Here is a 25,944-nt window from a genome sequence, read left to right as displayed (position 1 = left end):
CAGGGGTGGCTGGCCTGGTGCATGCTGTCCACATGACAGTAAGTAGACTCAATGAAATAAGAAAATAGGGGGCAGATTTTCTTCCTCCTTCCCTAATCTTCTATAGTTCGGGTTTTAGTGGAAACTGAAGGACAGAGTAATAAAGTGGACGTTGAGGAAGGTTGGGAACGTGAGGGACTCCTGAGGGCTTGCCTCGGTTTCTAACTTGCTCTGCATACCCCTCTTCCTCCCCTCCTTCTGAAGAGGTTTTGGAAACAGTGTCTGCCATTGTTGATGCCGGCTCCTCCATCAACCTCTACATGTTCCACGGAGGCACCAATTTTGGCTTCATAAACGGAGCTATGCATTTTCATGAATATAAGTCTGATGTCACCAGCTATGGCAAGTATACCCCAATATTGGCCCTCCCTGTCCTTCTCAGCATTTGCAGGGCCCGGACTTTTTATGCAGAGTCCTTTAGGGACAATTTCAGGCATCTTCAATTGGCTAAAAGGTAGAGGCTTTACCTGAATTGTTGCCTCTGAACTTTGAGTGCAGCAGGAGACTCCAGCCACTTGGTGTCTGTGAGCCGCTTACTCTGCTGAGAGAGCTCTTTGCAGGAAGAGAGCTAGGGGAACTTTCCTCCAAAGGAGGGGAGGCACATCTAGTATGATGGGGATGGGTGTGGCCTGTCCTCCTACTCAGGTGTAACCTGAAAAGATGTGACCTCTGTCTCCCTTTAGATTAAGAGTGCCCGAAGAGTAGGAAAGAGGCCTCATTTTACCCCCACCTGCAGCTAGGAATTCAGGGTCATGCTGGGATGGAGGGCAGTTTTATTTTATAGTATTGAGTATCTATGTCATTTTTACTGAATGGTTCATTCTAGAGGTGTGTTGCCTTCAGAATTGCTGGGCTGGGGACTCTGCTGCCCTTCCCCAGCTCTTCCTCCTTTTTGCTGCCCTGGGCACTGCCTTGTTATAGGGACAAGAGTGAGCCTAACAAACCTATGGATTTCTTGCAGACTATGATGCAGTGTTGACAGAGGCTGGAGATTACACTGCCAAGTACTCCAAGCTTCGAGACTTCTTTGGCTCCCTCTCAGGTACCAGCAAGCAGTGGACTCAAGCACCCATGTGGGCCCCTGCTTTTGCTCTGAACCCTCAGAATTATCATCTCACTGTTCCACCTGAACCATAGTTGATCTGTGCAAGAAGGTCCTGGACTGCTGGGAGGGTCACTCAGTGGTAGAGCACTTGCCTAGTATGCACAAGGCCCTGGGTTCCATCCCCAGCACCCCTCCCCTGGAAAGGAAGTTTGAAAGATTTCTCCACCTCCATCTCCACCTCTTGTTTGCTTGTCTGTCAGTACTGGGGTTTGAACTTAGGGCCTTGCACTTGCCTGGCTGGTGCTCTACCACTTGTGCTCCACCCTAGCCCTGAAAGACTATTTTCACATTATTGTGCATCTTTGTATTTGACAGATGCTAAAACTTCTTGTGTGGAGGACATAAGAAAGTCCTGCCCTAGGAGGCCATGCCTCCTAGAGTGGTGTAAGCATATACTGAGAAGGGGTCTGTTGCTCCTACTGGTGCAGGAGCACATTGTGCCCATGGGTAGGAGGCCAGAGGAAGCAGTGACAATTGGGTCCTTTAGGGATGACCATGTTGTCTGTCTGTTGCAGGTACCCCTCTGCCTCCCCCACCTGACCACCTTCCCAAGATGTCTTATGAGCCAATGATGCCCTCTTTCTACCTGTCACTATGGGACACCCTCAAGTACCTGGAGGAGGTGAGTTCTGTGGGTGGGAGGCAGGGGCAACCTCTGAGCAGGAAGGCCCAGAAACTCTCCAGGTGGGGTGCTGGGAAGAGCAGAGCAATCTTGATGGCTTCGAGGTCTGTTCTCCAACTTGAGAACAGAGTGAAGAGAACAAACTGGTGCTGGAGCACAAAGTGGGAGGGAACAGAAGAACTTGGAAATGATGGGGACTCCTTCAACCAGCCTCAGGGCCTGGAGCTGTTTCTCTAGGGCAAGAGGAGGGTAAGGGGTAGAGAAAGGGCTGACCCCCTCTCTCATGGAGAGGGAGGCAGGCACCTCCGGTAGCCTCATGTGGAATGTTGTGATGCAGAAATGATGGTAGCTTAAGTTACCCCCTTTTCCTATCCTACTCACCCCTGTGACTTTGGGGGGAACCAAAGTTTTAATACAGTGAGATGTCAGAATAGAAAAGAGGTTAGAACTCCCCCTACCTCCTGCCCCCAGTGTCCCTCCAAAGCCAGGCTTTGCCTCTGCCCCTCTAACCTCAGGGATCAGGGTGAGGCAGCAGCCTGGCCCCTGTGCCTCCCCATGTCTTCTGTATGTAGCCAATCAAGTCTGAAAAGCCAATCAACATGGAGAACCTGCCAATAAACAATGGGAATGGACAGGCCTTTGGATATGTTCTGTATGAGACCACCATTGCTTCATCTGGAGTCCTCAGTGGTCTTGTGTGTGATCGGGGGCAGGTAGGAGCATCTCTTCTTAATTCCTGGAGACTTTGAGTGACCAAGCTCTGCAGTATCCATCTTACTCTCTCTGCCCTCAGAATTGGCTTTTGCCAGTGTGTAAAATTGCCCATCCCTGATACCTCTTTTCAGCTGTGATGGCGGGCATTCGTTTTTTTCTCCGTGCCTGCTAAGCCCTCTCCTATGCGCACACACACACACACACACACACACACACACACACAGAGATGCCTGTTTTATTGCCTGGCAGAGGCCCCTCTCTCCCTCCCTCCTGTTGACCATGGATGCTTTTCATCTGCTTGCTCTGGCAGGTATTTGTGAACACAGTGTCCATAGGATTCTTGGACTATAAAACGACGAAGATTGTTATCCCCTTGATCCAGGTTTGTTATCCTCGGGAGCTGGGTGATGGCTATCCCTGGCTGCTTCCAAGGAAGTTTGGTGGGAGTCAAAGAGGAAGACCCAGAAGACAGCAGGCTAACCACAAGCTGCGGATGGAGAGAGACGAGCATGGTTTTCTGACCAGCCAGGGCTCTCACTCCCATCCTCAGAGCATAGGGAAGAACTGGGGGCCATAAACAGACTCCCAGGTGCAGCAATGACCTCATGGCTGGGTCATCAGGCGATCATCATCGGCCACTATGTTCCTGGCAGGGTTACACTGTGCTGAGGATCTTGGTGGAGAATCGTGGGCGAGTCAACTATGGAAATAATATTGATAATCAGCGCAAAGGTGGGTTCTAGCCTAAGCCAAGAGAAGAGTTGCCACTCCTCCTTATAGACATGGCTTTTTTCTCCCTACAGCACATCAAAAGGTCATGGAGGCCCCCTGGAGGGAGGTGGGTTGTGGAGATCCGTCATAGGGAGCTGGGTAGTAGAGGTCCTTGGAGGGAGGTAGGTCATGGAGACCTATTGCAGGGAAATGAGGGCTGAGTTAACCTACACGTGAGGCCAGGTGAGTGGGCTTGAAAAGCTTAGCTGGGGTCTGAGCACTTTCCCTTTAGCATTCCATGAGTATTTTGTCCAGGTGCTCAGGAGGAATTCACATGAATCCTGAGCTGGCCTCTCAGTCTCTCCCTGAGCTGACATCTGCTTTTGCCAGAGGTTGCTTGTGGGGGTAGTGGGTGAGGAACTGGGGATGGGATTTCCAGGAATCCAAAGAGAGGCATAGGACCCCTGCCTTCCTGGATCTCCACATGGAATTTCTTTTCTTCAACTCAGGGAGACTCATAGGGTTATGTTTCTGTGTTAAGGAGGAGGAGCAAGGGATGCAGTAAGAAAATGCCTTTTGTCAGCATGCCCCTCTAGGAATATCCCATCAATACACTTTATTGTTCCTGGCCTTCTGATCTTTTATTCTTTAATTTAGCTCTTCTTTTATCTGTCTACCTAATGTGGGTGGTTTCAAGCAAGCTATTAAAAAAAAAAAAGAGCTCAGATCAAATCACCCTGCTGTGGTGGGGAAGACTGGTGAACTTACAGTTCTCTCCCAGCGGTTCACATTTGTAGTGGAGGAAACTCATCCTTCTCTTCCCTGGCCAGAATTTTAACAGAGAGCCTTCTGGCAGCCTGCCAGGGAAGCATGTGGCTCCGGCACTGGGGCTTTCTCTCCAGAGAGGGCACAGAGTAGCTTCTAGCACCATCCAGGCATGCCTTTCTTTTCCCAAAATAGTTCTATGGTTCCTCTCTGGGTTCCAGTGCCTTCCTCTGCTTCCCTCTCGAGTCCATCTCATTTCCTTTGTTCTCCTGGGGGTTGGAAGGATCTGTCGGCTAGATCCTTGTCGCTGGTCTTTGCTTTCCTAGGGAAGTGTGTGTCCTGACCTGCTGGGGAGTCCTGTTCTCTGGGCCACAGTTTGTAGGGGAGTCCTGTTCTCTGGGCCACAGTTTGTAAGTCCCTGACCTAGCCTCCAGGAATACAAGTACTTGTGCACACACTTGTACCTGCCATGTTAGAGCATCTGCGGGCTCTGAGAAGCCTGTTTGCATTCCTCAGCCTCTCCCAGTCCCCACTGTAGCAGCCCTAGTGGATACACCTTCTGGGCTATCATGGGGCCTGTTCCAGGACCAACAGAGCTGGCCTTGTTCCTAACACACTGATTAATGCCTATTCAGGTGTGCACAGTTCCTTTGTGTTGGATACCCATGTGATGTTGCCATCTGCTTGCAATTTAAATGCTTTTTTAGACCTGAGTTACCAGGTCTGTTTAGTCTGGGACCCTACTGATGCTGACCTTGAAGTTAGACCTTTGTCACCTCTTGATCATGCAGAGCTTCCCTCAGAGAGAGGCAATGCAGTTCTCACCATTGTGACATGCCAGCTCTGTCACTGCCCTTGGATGCATCGTTCTTCCGTGCAAGTGCAAGGGCCTGACAAATAATGTCTTTGTTCATTGTCATCCCCTTTCACATATCTAGGAAAGTTTTAGTCCAAGTGTAGAGCTCCTTAGACAGTGTATGCTTTAGGCAAATCTTCATTTGAGTTTTCTGGGAACTTTCCATGCATAGCCCCAGTCATAGAGGGGTCATCTTCCCCCCATCTTCCTTGTGTTTCTTTGCTTCCTTCCCACAGGTTTAATTGGAGATCTCTATCTGGATAATTCTCCCCTGAAAAACTTCCGAATCTACAGCCTAGATATGAAAAATGGCTTCTTTCAGAGGTGGGTCTCTTCCCTGTGTCAGAGTGTGAGCTCTTAGATAATATGTAGCAGGAGCCAGGAGGGGCCCTGACCTCCCATGTCAGGATCCTGGAGAGGCCTAATTAGACCCAGAGGCCAAAGCCTCTTGCCCCAGGTGAGGGGCTGGGCCAGCAGTGAAACCCCATGTTTTCATTGCTACCTGATTCTCATGTCTGGGTCCTGGTTAAGAGGCAGGGGGCTGGGGGACCTGGGACAGGAAAGAGGTATGCCTTAGGAATTAGATGCCGGCTGGAACCACATCTGAGAAAGTCCCTCCTTCCCTTTCCTGCCCCTGTCCTGTCCTTAGGTTGGACATCCACAAATGGAGTACTCTTCCAGATACTCCCACGTTCCCTGCCTTCTTCTTGGGCAGCTTGTCAGTTGGTCCTAACCCTTCTGACACGTTCCTGAAGCTGGAGGTTTGTAGCCCCTTTCCCTTTCCAGTTTGTTCATCTCTCTCAGGACTCTGAGTCTAAACCCACTTGTGCTTGGCCTGGGTGGGGCACTATGTAGTACCTGGGCCCAGGAGCCTCCCTTTTTGTCACCCTGTCTGACAGGGGCTCTGAGGCCTCCCTGGGGTGGAAGAGGGGGCTCAAAATGGAAGAAACACCTGGTGGTGCTCCTTGGGGCCCAGGTTCCTACATCCAGACCAAGCTTGTGTGCCCTGCATGGAAGGATCTGAGATAGTGAGAATGGGAGGCAGAACAGGTCCCCTGTTAGCCTTCATGGCTGTCAAAACAATGGCTTATTTTGGTCTATTGGAAGCTGAGTAAAGAACTCATATATGTGTCTGTCTGCCTTCTGATGTTACATTATCTTTGGTGACTTTTGTGGTACACTAACACCCTTCCTACTCTTTTTGAAGGGCTGGGAGAAGGGGGTTGTATTCATCAATGGCCAAAACCTTGGACGTTACTGGAACATTGGACCCCAAGAGACCCTCTACCTCCCAGGTGCCTGGCTGAACAAAGGAATCAACCAGGTGAGAACTCTACAAGCCTCCTTCCCTTCTCCTTGTGACTTCCTTTCTATCTCTGCCCTCCCTGGTACCAAATTGCTTCCCTGGAGCCTTTGGTCAATGAGGAGAGGGCAGAAGTTGACCCTCTTCCTTGGTGTCAAGTTGGTCCTTGTTCCTTTAACTCTGTTTTCTAAACCCTTCCCTTTCAACTCCATACCATGTGATTCCCTCATGGTTCCAGGACAGACCTCATAGCCCAGCCCTTCTCTCTCCCACAGATCATCATTTTCGAGGAGATGATGGCAGGCTCCGTGGTCCAGTCCACTGACATCCCCCACCTGGGCCGAAACCAGTACATTCACTGAGTAGCAGCTCCCATTCCCTCCTGTTCTGGTGGGAGGCTCCCTTCTGCCTGCCCTGCAGGAGTCTCCTTAAGTAGCCACCTCAGGGAGCCAAGGGTTATAGGCTCAGTCTAAAACTCTAAACCTGGTGGAATGAAGAGAAAGTTGGGGTGGCCTGGGGATGGGGACCTCCTCATACCTAGATGGCTCTCAGCCTGGCTTTGTGGATAGAGTCTTTTCTGCTTCTCTGATCTTCCTGGAGAGGCTGGAGGGATGTATCTGAGAGGGTGGGAACATTAAGTCAGATCACCAAGGGTTGTCCACCTGGGGCCCTCAGAAAAGGTGCTGAAGGTGGGTGGCACCCGTTCTGGAAGTTGAAACCCTGTTGGCCAGTCTGTTGGCCACAGGTGTGCCTTCTGAATGCTTCTGGTGGGGTTTGGTGACCACCTGCACAGCCTCTTTTTGTTCCTGAGATGCTAGATTTGTTACTGTTAGTAGAGGATAGGGAAGGGGGAGTTATCTCTCACCTGTATCAACTTTTTCTTTCTTCACCACCCTCCTCAATCCAACTGTAGGACTGTGGAAGAAATTCCACTTGAGAAACCTGTGTTTTCTACTTTTATTCCCTTCTCACTGCATCTGATAGGTTGACAGACTGAATCTGAGGATTTGCAGTTGTATTCAGTGGGGAGGAGTGCCAGCTGAGGAGGGATCTTGGGTCCCAGAAGAAACCACATCTTTATCTGAGATTTCAGTGAGGTAAAAGGCAGAGGCCCAGCTAAGTGACAGTGGGAAGGTCTGTCCCCTGGAGTTCTGGGGTAGACCCACAGGGGTTTAGCACAGGTCTTGTCTTCAGCTCAGTGGATCCTCTGCCCCAGTGACCAAGCAGCAAGGAGAGAGGCAGCCTTCTGCCATGTTGTCTCAATGTCAAAACTGCAGGCTCTTGTTCTAGAGATCAAGTGCAATGGTTTGGCTCAAGCTTGCTATTTTGAGTGGCAATAAAGCAACAGAGTGAATCAAACCCTGTTCGACAAGGTCTTCAGTCTCATCTGTGCCACTCTAAGCCATGGGGAGAAGGTGGCACTCTAGGATCCAGACACTGACAGTACTCAGCTGGTGGATGGTCCACACCCCTGTATTCTTACTTCCCCTCCTGACCTCGGTTCTCCTTGAAATGCTGCCGCATTGGAAGTGCCCCTGGAGGTGAGATGTCAAGTACAAGTCCAATCGCATGCTGGTGGGCAGGGGGAAGAATCTGCTGGATAGCTACAAGTTACCTACAGGGGATAGTTTTACTTCACAAACTACATCTGGCACATTCTGCCCCAAACTAATTATCTTCAATAACAGTCAAAGTCAAATAGTGCACACCTTCTGAGCACTGTCCACGTAGGAACCCAGTAAAGACGGGTTGAGGAAGAGTGGGCTGAGGGGCTCACAGGTTGATAGGCTGGCATCCTGTGTATGGCTGAGGACAAGGTCTATGTTCAGGGTGGAGGCTGGTGGAAGGGAGCCACTGAACCAAGAACCCAGCTGGTTCAATGGCAGATGGTCATGGGGCCTGGCCCCAAGTGTCTCACTTGGGGCAGAGAAATGAAGCTTTTTTTTTTTTTTTTGAGGCAGGATCTTGTCCAGACAGGTTTAGAACTTGATTTGTAGCCCACGCTGACCTCAGACTTGTAGTCCTCCTGCCTTAGTCTCCCAAGTGCTGAGATTATAGGCATGTACCAACACACTTGTCTGAAATGGAACTTATTAAAGTGAAGGCTGTGGACAGTGGCTGGAGAGGAAGACAGAAGCAAAGTCCCCAATTTTATCCAAACTCACCAGCTTTTCTGAGATGTCATAGAATGGCAAGCATCAGGCTAAAGAGCCTGGGGGATATTTGAGCATGGCTTGAGCCAGAGAGCAGTGTCACAGCGTCATTTTGTATTGTGTTACATAAGAGTGGGTTTCTGCAGAGCTGAATGTAAGCTGGACCGTGTTGAAAAACGTGTCAGGAAATTGGACTATAAGGGAATCTTACAGTGAATCCTTTTGTAAGGTGAGGAATCCCCTGAATTACTGTTTTATGCAAACCTGAGCAGGGATGCACTGGCCTTTTAAGCGAAGGTTTTCGTCTGTATCTGCTTTCCTATCAAAACATCCTTTGGCAGAGCTTGTTCTCCAGAGTTCAGTAAAAGTTCATTCAGGTCTTGTGCACCATATGGCCCCATCTCAGCCTCTTTGGAAGATTCCTCCTCGTACACCAACTTCTGAATGCTAAGGGTCTCTAGGCTCATTTGCTGGGCTCATTCTTTCCTATGTGCATACTCTGTGTGGTGCCTGTGAGACCTGTGGCTTTGTAAACAGCCTCAACACCAATACCCTCCAATGTCCTTCCCATCCTCGCTCCAGTTATATGGGCCATTGGCCCTCACTATCTCTTGTGTGTGTCTAATAAGCATCTGAAACAAAATTCAGTTTCCCTTACATGATACTTCCTGCAGTCTGTCCCATATCAAGAAATGGAAATTCCATTCTGTATCTCAGGTTTTTTTTTTTTCCCTCTCTATACCTGACATCTAATCCCTTGGCAAATCCTCCAGGCTCTAGCTCTTAAACACATCTGAAATTCAACCACCTCTTCGCTCCAAAACTGTGCCCACAGCCAGCCCACCATCATGTTGTGCCTGGGTTACTGCAGAGCACCTGCCCAGTCAGCCCTCCCCTGCTCCATTTGTCCTCAGAGCAGTGCTTCTAAAAGGTCAGTTAGATTAGTCTGGTCCTCTGCACTGAACCCTCCAAAGACTTCTTATTTCAGTCAGTGTAGAAGCCTACCCTGCTCCCAGGGCCAACAGATTCTGGGCTTCCCCCCTCACATGCCCTTCTCATCTCCCACCCCACCCAGCCCCCTTCCCTGGCCAGGTCAGTTGTAGCCACATGGCCATTCTGCTGGGAGCATGCAAAGCACTCTCCCATCTGGGGAGTTCTCCCTTCTCTGAATGCTCTGACCAGGAAACTGCATTTTTGGGGCATTGCTGCTCTGCACAGTCACCTTATCAGGGAGGCCTTTCTGACACTTTAGAGAACCAAGGTCCTTCTCACTGCTACACACCATCTCCTCCATTCAGCCTCATTCTCATAGGGTCACATCTGGCACGCTATCCAGTTATTCTTTGAGGATCTCCTCTCATTAAAGGGTAAGCTCCATGAAGACAAGTGCTTTGTTTCTTCACTGCTGTCTGCTGGCTTCTAGAATAATACCTGCTTAGAGTAGGTATCCAACAAATGGATGGTTAAGCTAAAAATGAGAAGAAAATAATGCAGGGCTGAAAAGGATTAGGACTGTTAAAAATCACGTTTGACTTTTAATTTTGAAAACAAATTAAATACAGTTAAATTAAAATAGACCAGGTAGTCCAGCTGCTTGGGCTCCACCCTCACCCCAGCCTCTGCCCTCAGAACACCTAACCTCTGGCCTCACTCTTTTGTGGTGAGGCTTGCCAGCGAGGAACCAGGGAACAGACTGGGTTTGAAGAACAAATTGTTACGGTCCCAATTCTGATTTATAACAAACTCATTCTCAACAAAGATGAGGGCTGCAGTCCATCAGGGTTATAATTATAAATAAATACACATGCAGCTAAGAGAGGATATTAGGTGAAAACAACAGAATAGTGTCTGCCCAAAAGAAAAAAAAAAAAAGTCTCCATTAAGTTGTTCATTATCAATTTCCTGAAAATGAGCCCTGGGTTTTTGGCTAAGAAGGCAGCCTCAGAGCAGCCAATTTGACCTTGGCATTCAGGGCTAGTTTCCATGAGCAAGGCAGTAGAGTGCCCAGACATAAATTCATTCATCTGATGGATGCCCTGAGACCACCTCCTCCCTCTCTCCTATGCTACCCCACTTGATGCCACAGGGCCAATTTCCAAAGCAACATCCAAAGTATAAGAAGTTGGGGAAAATGCCCTACAAGGTGGCTACCTTCTGGGCTTATGAATACCATGGGAGGTTAAATACATTTCAAAATAGGCAGCCAATGCTATATTCTCAATGTTAGGTCTTTGGACTGAGTCCCATCCACTCACCACCCACCTAGAAGTGGGTTCTGAATGGCCCTCAGACTTGTCCTGTGAGTTTTAATGGAGTTGGGGGCTGTTAGCAGTTAAAAATAAACATCTCTTCACTGGGCTTGGGCCCTTTCCTTTTCCTCCACTTGGGAAGAAAATTGTGCTTTCCACTTTCAGGAACATGAACAAGATCACCACCAGAAGGCCCACCGGGTCAGAGAGCCAGGGGCCTCTCCCATGGCCTGCATGACCCTGGGGAGATGCTTCACCCAGGGGAGGGCAGCAGCTCCTGGCATACTGTTCTCTCTCTGGGGTGGAGAGGGGCCAACTGAACATGAGGCAGGCTGGCTCTGCACGCTCCCAACTTAGGGATAAATGAGATTTCCTTCACATTCAGTGTTTAAAATAGAATGATTTCCAAAGCAGTGTATGCTTAGGTCTCTTTTCCTTCCAGTGTCCAACTAATCCTTGCCCCCATTCCTAAATCCCTCTGCTAATCCACCCCTGACCCAAGCCAGGGGCAGGAAGGATTTGGGTACTGCCCTGGCCTCCCTTCACTCTCCAGGGCTGGAGGAGCTCACTGCCTGCCCACCACTGCTCGCTCCTGCCCCGAAGTCTTCGGTTATCAGGAATCCCAGAAGAGGGCTTCTCATCTCTCTGGTCCAGGCCAGGCAAGGGGCCCCACAGCTCAGGGGTAGTGGGGAGGCAGTGTGTGGACAGTAGTGTCACATGGTTCTTAGTCCAGGTCGTTGGTGACCTGTGCTGGCTGTAGGCCCACCTCCTTGCCAGTGATGGAGGAGAAGGCTTGAGGGACATGGGCGAGAGAAAGGGGCTCCGCTCCCACCCAGCCTGAGGTACAGGGGGACCTACTGCAGGCCCAGGTTCCCCTCATGCAGGGCTGGGTGCCAGTTGTGATCCAAGACAGCCTTATGCTCTGTAAACATGAACCAGAGGAGAGCCAGAGGTATGTCTGATTGGAGCAGCTCTTAGGAAGAGCAGGTGCTGAGGGTGGGGGGGGGGCACCTGTGATGCCCCAGGGCTGCTCTCTGGTCCTCAGAATTCCCTGGCTGGGCATGCTGAGTGTCGTGCTAGGCCCAGGAGTGGAGAGCCGGGGTGGGCCAAGCTCCACTCGATGGCAGGCTCTTCTCACCTCCCTCCTAGCCCCAGCATCACTGAGGCAGGCCTGGGTACCCACACAACTGCTCTCATGACCCTGTCAATGCAGGAAGCTTCAGGGAGGTGTGCTGGGCATGGGCTTTGCTGGCAGCTGGAACCCAGTCCTCAGGTCCCTCAGGCCCCCTGGTCATGTTAGATGGAGAGAACATCAGGTCTGAGATTTATTTCTGTGCTTAAATTCTCTGTCCTTTGTCCTGGCATCAAGCTGGGCTCCCTTGGAAGCCCACAGAATAGAAAGGAGGTGATGGTGGTTCCTTAGGAGTCTGCCTTGGAGGGACCATCAGCCATGGGAAGGCCTAGAATGGGCTCTGAGAAGGAGGCTCCTGTGGAGAGGAGGAATGAGAGAGGTATCAGCTGAGGGTGTGGTGGAAAGGGGATGGCCAGTGTGGCACACTGCTGGATCCCGAGCTCCTAATGAGTCAGATGGAGCTTCACAGAGCCTCAGACCCTGTGACCTCTGGATTGAATTTAGGGCCTTGGGCTTGCTAGGCAAGCCCTCTACAACTTGAGCCACACCTTCAGCCATTTCTACTCTTAGTTTATTTTTCAGAAAGGATCTTGTGCTTTTGCCTGACCTAGGAGTACAATCCTCTTACTTCCACCTCCTGAGTAGCTGGAATCACAGGAACGAAGCATCACACTTGGCTTGTTTTATAGGTCATGTCTCACTAACTCTATGTCTAGGCAGGCCTCGAACTATGACCCTCCTATCTCCACCTCCTGACTAGCTGAGATCAGGTGTGAGCTGCCGTATCTGGTTTGGAGACCTTTTTCGGGGCAGGTGGGGAAGGCTCTCCCAGTAACCTGGTGGGAACAAGAATCTGTACTGATTCATTCTAAGTGGCCTGGCCAGATAACTTTTTAAGTTCAGGGGACAAAACAAGCAGTGACACCCTGTAGTCCTCTGTGGATAGGATGGCTGCATATGTCCTGGGGCCAGAGGACAGATATTCTTCCACTATCTAAGTGCCCACCTCTATTCGGCATGTGCATAAGGAGTCTTGAGTCAGAGGCAGGCTAATGTCAGAGAAAAGTCCCTTGAAAATTCTTGTGCTAATGTGTCACCTTGGGCAGCTTTTCTGAATATCATTGCTTTACCTCTAAATTGTAGGTCGATCCTGGCCCACCTCCATAGAAGGATTTAAAGAACTATGTAAGAATAGCAACACTTATACAGGATTTGTTATTCTGTGCCATAGGCTGTTCTCAGTGCTCCTAGCAACCCATTTTGCAGGTGAAGAAATTGAAGCACAAGTATAGTTAGACAAAACAGAAAGGTAGTAGGCCTGGGCACTGTAGCGAGCTCTGGGGCCCATGCCTTCACCCTGCATTGTACTGTATTGAGAACCATGGGGCTGCTGGCATGGACTGAGTGACCCTAGCCACAGCCACCTGACTGAATGGGAAGCCAGAGCATCTGGGGAGCAAGTCTCAACAGCAATCCTTGCTGTAGTTCAGACACTATGACCAGCATGACTATGCCATGATAAGCTGTCAGGAGGAAGGTGCTGCCTTTGGATGTGTCTGCTGGCAGAAGGACCCATTTGTGTCCTTCACCTATCAACTGTCAGGTAACACACAGGAAAGGGACTTTGTCATGCCTCTTCCTCTGCTAGCATTTGCCCTATCCTTCCACAACTGAAGACCAAGAGGAAAAGCCCTAAGACTGATGCTGAGTCCAGACCTGGTATTGTGCTGCCCTCTTCCCCACTGTCCTGGTCTTCCCTCCTACCTGTATCCTGAGGCTCAGATCTCCACCGAGGGGTCAGTGAAGCCCTTCTTCCCTTCATTCACCAACACTGGCTTCTCCGTCCGTGTATGCCAGACCAGAATCTGTGTGTCCAGAGACAAAGTGGGGCAGGTCCCCAAATCACTGTGCCACCTCCCAGCTCCTCCCACACCCTAAAAGTATTTCTCCCACCCCTCCCTTTCCTCTTCTGTTCCATCAAGATTTTCTCAATTGTTCTTTATTTCTACCTGCCCCCTCATACTTGCCGTTTGTACACGTGATGCATTCAGAATATCTGTTGCAAATGAGAAGTCTAGAACTACAAAAAACAGACAAATCCCCAGGTTTCCCAAGCACGTGTGTGTGTGTGCACGTTTATGCAGATGCGTGCTTGTGTGCACCTGCCATGGCTTGTGCATGTGGCTGTGTATGTGCTCACTAGGGAGGTGATGGAGCACAGCTGTTCTGAAGGAGGGCAGCAGCCCTTGCTATGGCTCCCTTGTGGTCACCCCTCCTCATTTCTCTGCCTGCCTTCAGTGTGGCACCTTACAGGTGATAAACTTCTTTCCTGGGTGAGGCTGCAGGCAGGCAAGGCTATTTGGAAGCCTCTCTTTCCTTCCCCCTTGATCTATAGAGGGTATGGATGAGCTTGGGAGTGCTTGCATTACAGCTGTGAGTCAGCAGCTTCTTACCTTGGTGCAGTTGGCTGCCTTGGGCTCTAGGTCATTGAGGGTGACAAGTTCTCGCAGGAGGCTGCTTTCCTGGTAGCCTCCCTTCACACCACGCAACTTAAAGTAAGCCTGGCTTCGCTGCAGGATGAGCCGTAGGTTGACAGCAAATCCAGCCATGTCTATTGCAAATGGTCGGTGGGGGTCGAACACCGTCTTCCAGCCAACCACCTTCCCTGCCCCATTCACTCGTGGGGCCTCATACCGAAGGCCACCAACAAAGGCCACAGGCCACACAGACACCTTCCTAGTGGTACGCATCTACAAGGGGAGAAACCAGAATCAGGACACCTGGGTCTTCTGATAGAGGTGAAATCCATGAATTGGCATTGAAGCCATGGGAGGTCCAGTTCAGCCACCTGCAGACACTGTGCCAGATGGGTCCCCACAGAGGAATCTCCCCTAGGCTGTAAGACCTGCCTCAGACCAGCAGGTGGTCACTTTCTTGACATGGCCCTGCTGTTTTCTCCCTTGCATGAAACCTTTCGATTTTACCACTTTATAGTCTGAAATGCCCCCTCCCTTTGCATGGCCCATGAACCCCAAAGAAACTCAAACTGTTTTACTGAAGCTTCTGCTGGTTGTACTGAATGGCCCACTCAGAGGCCTCATCAAAATACACATTTAAGGCCAAGGAACTCTAAACCCACCCGTTTTCCCTTGAAGCGGTGGGGGATGCTTTAATCTGAGTGAGGTTTTTCCATTCCTTTCCTTGGTTCTCTGCTGTCCACATCCAGCCAGCCCAGGGCTCCTTATGTGTGTGTATCCCCACCGTAGCGCCCCCTTCTGTTCTCCACCACCAGAGGCCCCAATACCCACACTGTCACTCTCTCCCGCACCTCTTCAAAGAGCTCCAGACTGTAGGTGTTGTCATCGTCAGCGAAGTACACGACGCCGGGCTGGGTGGAGTTACGCGGGAAGGTCTCTCGCAGCCAGCGCAGAGCCAGGTTGCGCTGCATGGTGCCCCGCGGGATGCGCGGGTCTCGGGCATCACCTCGCAGCTTGTAGTTGCGGGGCGTCTCCACGTGCAGGTGAGTGTAGTTGAGGCCCGTGTCGCGCAGCAGGCGCGCGGTCAGCGGCGTCCTGCGCGGCGCGTCCTCCACCACTAGCCAATGCAAGTTAGGAACGTGCAGCAGTGTGTTGGCCATGCGCGTGAGCTCGGCCTTCTGCACCGGGCGGCTGTAGGTGGGCGTCACCACGTGGATGGTAGGCAGTGTGTCGGACCACGGCGGCGGCCGAGTGTATACGTACTCTGTGCGCACCACCTCCACGATGTCGCGATCCGACATGCAGTACTCCCTGGGGTCCGCACCGGGGGGCGCTTCGCGCCTGGGGTCACCGCCCTCATCTGTGGAGTTGGGAGAAAGGCAGTGTGGGGAGGAAGGCACTGCTCTGACCCCTGATACAGAGCTCTGCCAGGGCAGCCTTCTTCTCTGCCCCTCTGCAGGGCCTACACCGGGGCCCTGTCTCATCTGCATCCCTAGACTTCTCAGGAGTGTCTCTAGTTCTGACTCCTGGGACGACTCAAAAATTACCTCTTCCTGCTATATTTGAGCCCTGCAGCTTTGAGCATAGTTGGCCATATTTCTCGGTTTCTAAATGCCTCCAGTTTTCTGTGACAATGTCCTCACCCTTACCTCCCTTGTTCCCTCATCTGTGAAGCTGACTACACAGTAGAGTGGCACTGCCACTGTTTGTGGTGTGGATGCCACATAGCTGAAGAGCAGTGCTGATGTTGTGGCTGTGACATACTTTGGATCCCAAGGCATCTCAGGGTAGCTTGCCCCAGATTTTTCACAAACCCTCCAATTAAGTGGGCCTCTCTCCTCCTGACCTTAAGTAATCAACTCTTCAAATCTTGGTGCAACTCAGTATTTAACTACTGCATTCCATCCCCAGTGGGTTTTGCCCATGGTTGTCAAGATAGTTTTGAATCCTGAGTGTTATTCCTGATTTTAGACCTTTCTCCATGTGGGCATACAACTGCTTAAGTTCTTCCATAGGTCTGGTGTGAGTCTCCTTATTGGCACTTCCTGGACACAGTCATTTGACCATCCTGAATACTAACTATCCCACTGTCCTGGCATCCAGCTGATGTTTCTTGTCTCCACCTCAAGGATGCCATGAGGGACACTTGGAGAAGCCTGGCCTTTGGTCACACAACTCATGGGTATGGAGAGCCATTACTTCCTGAAGGCATCCTGCTCCTGTTGGGGGCAGATCTAGTGACCAAGGTTTTTTACAACCTGGACATGTTTCTCGTTGGGGAATCTAGCTGTCCCATTAAAGAGGAGAAATCAGGTCCATTGGCATTGTATTCTCCAGGGTCCATCTTTCTGTTTGAAGGGCTCATGTATAAACCAGGTGTCTCACATGCCATCTCAGTGGTAATGGTCAGAGGGCAGACCTAGAAACCTGAATGCCTGAGCTTGGACCCTACCTTCTGCCACCAATTTACATGTCCTTGGGCGAGTTACTTAGCTTCTGCCTTGATTTCATTGATTGTAAATTGGAACTAATAAGAGCATCTTCTTGGGCTGAGTATGGGGCTCATGCCTGTGATCCTAGGTACTTGGGAGGCAAGTACCTCAAACTGAAGTTTGAGGACAGGCCCAGCAAAAAGTTAGCAAGACCCCCATCTCAATCAATAAGCTGAGTATGGTAATGTTCATGTGATCTCAGCTATTCAGGAGGTCATAGGTAAAAGGGTCAAGTCTGAGGCTACACTGCACAAAAACTTGAGACCCTATCTGAAAAACAGCTAAAGCACAAGGGGTCTGGGGGTGTGGCTCAAGTGGCAGAGTACCTGCCTAGCAATGCAAAGTCCTGAATTCAAACTCCACCTCTGACAGCTCTCCCCAGTAATACTGAATTAATGGAGTTATCATGTGGCTTAATGAGTCAATCATGTCAAGTGCTCAGAACACTATCATTGCCTCATGTGTAGGACACTTAGCTGTGGTTCCATGAACTTACAATAAGGATGAAATGAACAAGTCACATGAAAGGCTGGAGTGTGGTCACAGAGAAGACACTTACCTATGAGACTCTGTTCTCTTCCTCTCTTCCACCTTTAGCAGCAGGTGGGTTATGAGAGTACTTGTGAGGAGGCCAGTGTGATGAACCCCTAGAAGGGAGTGCTCACAAGCTAATGGTGCAATAAACACACAGCCACAGCTGGGAGCCTGTTACCCAGGCCACAGACACAATCCTAGGGGTGAGGGTAGGGAGGAACCTGGCAGAGATGGAGGTCATCAAAGGTGGCTTTTGGGGGGAGTTTAGGTCATACCAAAAAGCGAGCAAGGTTGAGGAAAGTGGGATGATGGGTGTCCAGGATTAGGACAAAGATTTAGAGGCATTTTGTCCAACCCTCTGCTACTCAGATCATTCCCAAAAGTCTTGTATCCTGGGGGAGGTTCTCTCTGTATTGGGACTCCCAGCAACCTGCATTCCACCCTTCGCACTGGCTTCAGGCATTCTGCAACTCCACGTCCTAAAGACATCCTGGTGATCCCAACTCCGCTTAGCTTTGGGTTTCTTTCCACCCCTCTTAGCATGCTCTGGGGAATTAGACATTTTATCTATGGTAGTTGTAACCCCTCTGGAATGGTGCATTTATAGGATAACAGTGATTCTAAACTAGCAAGTGCCAAACAGAGGAGCTGGAGTCAGGAGGAGACTGACTTTTGGGAGGCCCAAAGTGCCCAGCTGGGGCAGTGGGGATGCAGCAATCCTGAGCTTGGTCCTTCCCCAAGGAAGCTTCTGGAACTGTAGGGGTGTTGCAGGACATTTCACTGTGTGGAGCAGCACAGCATGGGCTGTGGTTTGTGAGTATGGCCTGCACCTCAGTCACTTGGGGTCACTGGCTATAGTAGATTCCCAGGCTCTACACTAAAGCTGCCATCTTTCGCTGAGAAGGGCTTGGGTGCCTTGCCATTCTATTGAGCCCTCTCTCAGATAAGATGATGCACATTGCGATGGGAGAATTGCTACCTGTTTCATCTAGGTGTGTGGGGGGGTATGTGGGGTTGTGGGGGCAGAAGATAGTGTAAGACTAGAGACTAAAGAATGATGGGTAGCCAGACATACGGGATGCATGGAGGGTTTGGGTATGCAGAGAGCTCAGGTGTGAGAGCAAAAGGTAACCTCTGGACTCAGAGCTGGGAGAAGCAGTTCTTCTAATCCCAGCTTTTCCCCTAGTTCCTGGTAGGACTCCTGCTCTCTCCAGGCTGCTGCCACTAGGTAGTGAGAGTTTCCTAAGCAGGAGAATGGGACAAAGGATACAGTCTCCTTGAAAAGTCTGAAAGCACAATACAGGCTGGGGTGTGGCTCAGGAGTCCTGTACTTGCCTATCATGCACTAGGTTCTGAGTTTGACATGCGACTCCCAAACAAAACAAAACAAACAATGACAATAAAAACACAATACAGGCCAGAACACCTCTTCTTTCCTCCTCACCCCCGGATGAGTGGTTCTGTCCTGCATGTTATGGAATGGGACACAGAGCTATGCAAATGTTTCTGTGTGTGTGTTGATCATTTTTGTTTTAAATTTTTCTATTTTTGATGATGCTTTGACATCTCAGGACCTTGTGGAACTGAAAAGTGACTGCCCCTCCCAGGGGTAGCCCCTTCTTAGAGAGAGTAAATAATTGCCTGCAAACACATCTTTCTTTCATATGTAAACAAATAAAGAGTAAAAAAGAAAAGAAAAAAATATGCAAATGAACCAACCCTGAGCCCACACCCCTAACTGCCACCTTGATCAAACTTGCACACAAGTCAATCTTCCCCTGCCCTAAATCACCCTATGGATAGGTACAGAACATCCTGAAACCACCCCCATATCTAGAATTTACTGAAATTATTCAAACTATCCATTTCTAAGCTTATTAGCTGCTTGTTTGACCCTTTCCTACCTGAAAAAAGCCACAATAAAGGCTTTGGCCCACGCTTGCCTTGCACCCCTCTTTCTCCCGATCAACTGATTCCAGTGCTTCCTCATGTGGTTCCGTATAGCATGATATGCCCCCTCTTTTTGGGAACTGAGAGTAAAACAAGATCTTTCCAACCACTTATCTTAGTATCTGTCATGTTACCATGTTGGATTAAAACAAGTCCTGAGTAGCTTAGAAGTCTGTGTGGGAGTTTTCATTAGCTTCCCAGAAGGACCAGTGCCTCCAAAGAGCCAGGTCATTGGCCCTGATGATGCTTAGCGTTCCTCCTAGTAGCTCAGTGTATAAAAACAAGAACTCCTCTAGACCACATTTGCTGTGGCTTCTCTTAATACTGAAGGTGGGCTGGACAAGGTGGGGCTGGGGGCAGGGCTCACCCTTGTGCACAGCAAGCAGAGGTGCGAGGGTGCTCTGGTGCCAGACAGTGATGAGCAGTGTCCAGGGCAGCACGATGAGGACAATTGCAAGGATGTCCCGTCTTTTCGGCATCTCCAAGGCTGGCTGCACCCACAGTTCCTCATTACCTGATTGGCAGCAAGGTCAGGAGAGAGGTGGCCACGGAGCACCGGCAGCACAGGGGAGAAAAGAATAGGCATGGGCCGGCCGGCCAGGCACGGAGAGACAGAGAAGCCAACACTGGCCAGCAGGTCTTACCAGCGCTCACACCCACCCATTGTGGAAGCAGGTTTGCAGAGTCCAGCCCAGGCAAGTCTGAGAAGGGGTCGTTGTCCAGGGGCGGGGTCAGGAACCCTCAGAGGAGGACACCTGCAAGACAGAATAGGCGAGGATGACCAGAGACCTGGGCCTGGGAGACACCCAGCAAAGGCTGCCCTGCTCTGGGACACAGAATATCACATGAGGAGTTTCTCAGTGGAGTATCCATCTCTGAGGACTTCTTTTGTCCATCTGCCTGGGTGAATGAGACTTCATCCTTCCCTGGGCACAGGGACAGGTCAGTGGTCCATTTACAAGAGCAGTAGAGTGCAGGGGTTAAAGGCACAGACTTTAGACACCTGCCTTGGTTTAATACCAAGTGTGCTATTCACAAGCTGTGTGAGCTTTTATGTCAACTTTCTGTACCCCAGTTTCTCATCTATAAAATTGGGCACTGACTTGCCAAGGTTGTTCTGAGAATTCAGTAAGTTAATACTTGTAAAATCCCTCAGATGGCCCTGATGTAAGTATTCAAGAAACCTTGGCCACCATGTTGTCCAAACATTTGGGCCCAGGTGGTCAGAGTTTGGAGGCCTCCTTTGAGAACCAGAAAAAGTGTTTTGGGGTCAATTCCTAAGTGGAAACATTCAAACTCTGTCAATGTTTTTAGTGAATTTTGTGGAGCACCTGCTCCTCACAGGAGGAGAAAATATGGTCCCTATGGGTCTACTGTGTCGTGGGCAGACCCTTTGTAAAAGTGGTAGCAGCCAGAGCCCCAGGAAAGGCACCTGGAGAGAAGAATATGGCCAACTCAGATTTGTTGTCCGTCTTGCAGAGGATCTGCTGACAGTGACTCCTTCTGCAAGGTGCTTCTTCTCATAGCAAGAAGTTAAGCGAGTATGTGGCTACTTTGGAAATTGTCAAATCCTCTTCCTGTCCTCTTTTACTTCTGTGCCAAGTAAGCACTGTGAAGATGCTGCTGGGCTGGCAGGGGTGGATTGGGCAGAGGGCAGCCTGGCTGGTCCTCTATGCCGGACACGCTCACCACCCCAGAGCTCTGCATGGTGACCAAGTCTCCTCGGAGGCCATGCTGTGTGCTCTAGCCCTGGTTCCCATGTGCCCTTCATCTCTGTCATGGTTGAGAGCCATGGCCACTGAGGGTTTTGGAAATAACGTGCTTTCTTCTCAGGTTTTCTCTTCACAAGTTCCAATGCTTTCTGGAAGACCAAGCTTTGCCTTCCACTAAAGAACATGTGTCCTGCTGGGTCAGCTAGTGTCTCCACCCAGCCCTTCTCACCAAAGGCCCATTGCTTCCAGAATCAGCTTGGGGACAGATGGTGTCACCTTCCTCCCATCATTCCTTAGGGAATGGATGGAACACTGGGGTTCAATGCCACAGGAAGAGGCCAGTGGTGGGACACACAGGAGGGGTCACATGCTGAGCTGTGTGCCATATCCCCCATAGCAACTCCTGGCTGGTGTGGCAAGTGACAGAGACCAGAGCCCACATAAGGATGTTTGTGGGACTTGTGTGAGAAGCAGATTGACCTTATGTTACATCCTGCAGATCAAAGCTTAGCTTTGTCCCCCACACCCAGGTCACTAGCAGGTCTCTATGTCAGGTCACATTTTGACTGGCATGATCTTAGGTCACATTCAATGAAGGATGGGGACTGCTATGGCTTGAATATGCTTTGTTCTCTCTGAAATTCATGTTGAAATTTGTCATGTTGCAGTGTTGGGAGGTAGGGCCTTTAAGAGGTGATTATGTCATTAAGAGGGATGAATGCCTTTCTCATGGGAGTGAGCCTGCAAAAGCATGGCTGTTCCTGTGTTTCGTTTCTCCACACACACCTACCTGTCTTCTGCTTTCCTCCATGAGTTGAAGCAGCAAGTAGATGCCTATGCCTTGGCCTTCCAGCCTCCAGAACTGTGAGCCACATAAACTTCTTTTCTTTATGAATTACCCAGTCTCAGGTATTCTGCTATTGCATCAGAAAATCAACTGAGATAGGGAGGCCAGGCATGGCTGGGGCTTCTAAAATGTCTGGGAAGATTTCTTGTGTGTTCTCAGAGACTCACAAAAGGAGTCTCACAAAAATGTCCTGGTTTGGGTGAAGGTTGTTATTCCATGTTTTAAAAATGGGGAAAAAAGTGAGCACCACATCCCCTCAGCCATGCAGGCCAACTGGGGACGGGACGGCGCTTTCCTGCTTTCACTCCTTTTCCTTATGGGCAGCTGTTCTGTCCTGGCTTGTTCAGCCTCCTGAGTGTTTTCAGGGCTATTGTTAATGGTAACCAGCTTTCCTACAGTACTCATAGTGTCCAAAGACAAAGACGTCAACACTTTGTACACATCTGCTCTGTACTTCACTCACAGCCACCCTGCACAGCAGGTACTGCTGAGGCGCCCCTATTTTCCATCTGGATTCACTGATTCCAGAGGGGTAAGTGATTTGCCCCAGGTCGATGAAGGAGTCAGAACTACATTGAAGCCACTAGCTTGGTGCTGTCCCCAGGGGAGGGGATAGGAGGGCCCAGGTGCTTGAGCACCCAGAACCTGGGTCAGGCACATGTAGATGAAGGACATATACAGGCCAAACACTTTCTCTGGTTAGGACAAACACCACTTTAAGAGCTATCCTGCTCCACCACAACTGCCAACACTGTGTGTCCCAGCACCTGCCTGATGCTGGAGCAGGAAGGAAGGGGAAGAAGGGACAAGACGAGGACAGGGACACTGTGCACGGGAGCTACAGAGAGTGTCTGATTCCATCCAGTTTTTTTTTTTTGGGTGAAAATATCTATAAGAGGAAAGGGAGGGGAGTGAGGGAGAAAAGCTCTAAAAATAAACTTAGCAATAAACCCAGTTGTGCATTAATTACTCTGGAAGCCATTACGGCTTGAAAACCCCATAACTTTAATGGAGGCTATTATAAGCATAGTGGCAAAATCGTGGAGCTAATTACCAGGCAGTTATTAAGTAGAACAGAGAGTACCCCAGCCTTGGAGAAAGCTATCTGGCCAGCAGGGGGCAGGTGGGAGATGGGCCTGGGCATGGGCAGGGGTCTGGTGTGGGAGCTGCACCTATGCCAAGCAGGAGACTGACCAGAGTAGGCCATCCCTCACCATGGACCTCAGAATGGCTTCTGGGCCACATCCAGGAGTTCCCTAGAGAGGAGTAGAGGCAAGGGAGGTCTTTATGGTGAGACAGGAAATACTGGTAGAAGTGTGGGTACCCAGAGTCTGCTGTGCTTATGACTCCCTACCCCAACATTGACACTTATAGTTGTGACTGAACCCAATAATGACTGGTGTCTCTCCACAGCAAGTACAAGAAAGCCTCCCCGTCCTGGGTGTTCTCAAAGCATCCATGGACAGAGACAAAGGCTACATTGTGGGCACAATGGGCCCGGTGGGGGACTGTCACTGGCTAAGGAGCAGGGGATGGGGTAATGGCAGGCAGAGCCCTGTCCTGGCCCCCCCACTGTGGGGACTGTGGTCACACTGCTCACCCACTTTGACCTCACCTTTAAAGCATGGAAATTGGCTGGAAGAATTCTAATGAATTTTCAGTTCTTCCATTTTAGCATCTTCAGGCTGAGACAGCTGGGGCTCTGTGAGAATAAAGAAATGTCCTATATGAGGAAAGTAGGGGCCAGGTGGACATCCAGGCCAGAGTCCAGACCAGAGGGCCAACACAACAGCTCCCCATGGAATAAGTCATGACAAATACTGGGAAGCCCCTGTGTCTGGAAAGACCTGTCAACAGGAATTTATCTACGGGTTTCAGGGTGCAATGGCTGCAGGTGTGAACTAGATGGACAGGCTCTGATCATCTCAGGCTAGGGTAGGCAAATCACACTGGACAGTGCAGGAATGTCTGGGGCCTCAGAGGGCCAGAACTCAAGGCTGGCCAATTCTATAGGCTCAGAAGGGCTTTCTTCTGAGCCGGCAGGTGTTCAAATGAAAGCCTAAGCAATGCTCCTTGATCCTGAAGACTGGGCTTATTGAATTCCATTTGGCAAATATTAATTGTGCATCTGTAGCAGGCTCTGTTAGAACTGTGAACAATACAGCAATGTGGGGAGGAAGCAGGGGCCTCCCTCAAGCATCTCCCAGTCCAGAAGGGAGGAGAGACTTTATACAGGTCACGTCAAGGCAGGCAATGTGGGAGGTGTAGATAATGTTTGAGAGTTGTGTGTGGACATGTGCATGTGTGCACACACATGTGTGACAGAGGTCTGTTACAGCGAACTCAAGACTCATCCTTCCACTCATCTCTGGAGGATGATCAAAGCCTTTCACCCAGTTGTCTGGTCAATTAGAAGGACACACACATTTCAGCACAAGTGAGCCAGTATTCAATGGTTGATGTTTCCCATGATTGTGAACATGTGATTATTTTTCCAAAATCCAAACTGCCTGACCCTGACTGGCTTTTAGCATTCCACTTTATGGATGTCAGGTTGAGTCTGCAGATGGGACTTCTGCATCAACCTTCCATATCACCCTCACCACTGCTAGTACTGCCACCTCCAGTTTTGATGTCTCAGAAGTGACTGGAGGGATGAAGGACACTTCAGAGCAGTCTGAACACAGTGCCTAATAATGCTTACAACTGGTTCCCATAAGTCTTCACCTAACTTGGAGAATTTTTATCCAGACTCACGTTATGGGGTCTTTGAGAACATTCACTTATGTTTTCATAGAAACAACATGGCATTTCAGTGGTTTATATAGCAGTCTGTGTGATAACAAACACTATTATCATCAACAGGCAGGGAACAAGGCTCTGACTCTAGGGAAGTAGGTGCTCAGCCTGTATGAATGGAGACGACCCCACTCTGCACCATTTTTGGGCACTAGCCCTGTCAGGGCTCTTTACAGACTCTGTGGAGTACAATCAGGCAATTTACTAAGTTGATCAAGGAATGACTGCTTAAGAAAGTTCCTGCTGGGCTGGGGATGCTCAGTGTTAAAGTGCTTGCCTAGCACAAGTGAGGCCCTGAGTTCAATCTCCAGCATTGTCAAAAGAATCTCCAAAACAAACAACCCCCCCCAAAGCTTTCTGTTCATGTGCAGAAAAACATGAACACTATCCTGGACCTGAGTCCTGGAACTGGCAGAGGCAAATGCTGAAGCCTCCTCCTCATGCAGGACCATAATCAGCCTCACAGGGGCAGCTGGGGAGCCAACTGGAAAGGCCCCCATCCCTCTGGGCATGGGAGAGGGGAGGTGGTGACAGGAGGAAGGACGAGGGGAAATTGGAAAGAAGATAACAAGAGGATGCCAGCCATGGCTCCAGCATCTTGCTCCAACCTACACAGCACCTCCCCCCTCACCCACGCAAAGAGAAGGAGGTACCAACTTTGTCCCAGAGATCTGCAGGAGCCCCTAATGGGATCAAGGGATTAGTATTGATTCTGTAGGCTGCTCAGGAAAAGCCCAGTGCCAGAGCTAATCAGCTCCCAGCCCAGGCAATCCATACTTCATTAACCCAGCCCAGCCCTCCAGCTGTCAGCGCTGCTGCCCCCAAGTCCCACAGCCCCTGCTAGTGATGGGACACAGGCATTGACCGCTCCCCACGCACAGTCCCCAGAACACATGGACTCTCCTACTCTTCATCTTCCTCTTCTGGCTCAAATCACTTACATGGAAGGGGAGGGAAGAGGAAGAGATCCTCTTGTGGATTTCACTCTGAATCCTACACTGAACCACTAGGGTGCCTTAAAAAAAAAAAAAAAAAGCTCCCAAAAGCCCGGTCCTTTGATTCATGACAGCCTGTGAGGCCGGCAGGGCGATCTTGTCCCTATCTTGCACAGGAGGCCATGGAGGCTTGGAGAGGCTGCATGATGGGCCCAAAGACCTAACTTTAGATGCAGGCAGTGGCCTCAGCCTCTGGATCCAGCTGCCTCCCAGGCTCACGCTGTGTCCTTCCTACAGCTTCTTCTAGGTCTTGCTTTCTGGCTTTTTCAGTCCACCTATGGATCCACCCACTCAGGGGCTTCTGCCAGAGGGCCCAATTACCCTGACCTTGCTAGGCTCTGCCCCTGTCCTGCCCACACTGGTGGCCAGGCCCAGGACCTCCAGGAAGGGGCTACAAAGCTCCCAAGGTTGCAGAGCCCTTATCCCCCTACCCCATTCCCATGGTGCCATGCAGAGGAGGAGAGGAAGGCCTGAACCTGGGCAAGTCCA

At 50.3% G+C, this 25,944-nt stretch overlaps 2 protein-coding genes across 11 annotated transcripts in view; one reads left to right on the top strand and one right to left on the bottom strand.

The window, feature by feature from the left end:
• Glb1l2 (galactosidase beta 1 like 2) overlaps positions 1-7,474 on the top strand; it is a 46,224-nt gene extending 38,750 nt beyond the window's left edge. For 7 of the 8 annotated variants that reach the window (XM_020151355.2, XM_074066305.1, XM_074066301.1 and 4 more), the window contains 10 exons: positions 244-381; positions 1,001-1,081; positions 1,660-1,766; positions 2,339-2,479; positions 2,791-2,862; positions 3,134-3,212; positions 5,049-5,136; positions 5,462-5,573; positions 6,020-6,136; positions 6,391-7,474. In XM_020151355.2, the coding sequence (XP_020006944.1) occupies positions 244-381; positions 1,001-1,081; positions 1,660-1,766; positions 2,339-2,479; positions 2,791-2,862; positions 3,134-3,212; positions 5,049-5,136; positions 5,462-5,573; positions 6,020-6,136; positions 6,391-6,477 (1,022 nt within the window). In that variant the 3' untranslated portion in view covers positions 6,478-7,474. The remainder of the gene's footprint in view (positions 1-243; positions 382-1,000; positions 1,082-1,659; positions 1,767-2,338; positions 2,480-2,790; positions 2,863-3,133; positions 3,213-5,048; positions 5,137-5,461; positions 5,574-6,019; positions 6,137-6,390) is intronic. The other variant, XM_074066303.1, reaches the window with a different exon arrangement.
• A 2,300-nt stretch (positions 7,475-9,774) lies between these two features.
• The window catches only part of B3gat1 (beta-1,3-glucuronyltransferase 1), a 28,776-nt gene continuing 12,606 nt past the window's right edge, over positions 9,775-25,944 (bottom strand). The window contains exons 2-8 of one of the 3 annotated variants that reach the window (XM_074066300.1): positions 23,277-23,363; positions 19,747-19,857; positions 19,470-19,616; positions 14,978-15,486; positions 14,103-14,399; positions 13,414-13,514; positions 9,775-12,004 (exon numbers count right to left, since the gene is read on the bottom strand). In XM_074066300.1, the coding sequence (XP_073922401.1) occupies positions 13,428-13,514; positions 14,103-14,399; positions 14,978-15,486; positions 19,470-19,581 (1,005 nt within the window). In that variant the 5' untranslated portion in view covers positions 19,582-19,616; positions 19,747-19,857; positions 23,277-23,363 and the 3' untranslated portion in view covers positions 9,775-12,004; positions 13,414-13,427. The remainder of the gene's footprint in view (positions 12,005-13,413; positions 13,515-14,102; positions 14,400-14,977; positions 15,487-19,469; positions 19,617-19,746; positions 19,858-23,276; positions 23,364-25,944) is intronic. The other 2 variants (XM_074066299.1, XM_020151356.2) reach the window with 2 other exon arrangements.

Source organism: Castor canadensis, chromosome 2 (assembly GCF_047511655.1).
Source record: "Castor canadensis chromosome 2, mCasCan1.hap1v2, whole genome shotgun sequence".
Taxonomy (NCBI): Eukaryota; Metazoa; Chordata; class Mammalia; order Rodentia; family Castoridae; genus Castor; species Castor canadensis.
Note: the sequence above shows the minus strand (reverse complement) of the source record. Positions and strands in the feature narration are given on the sequence as shown.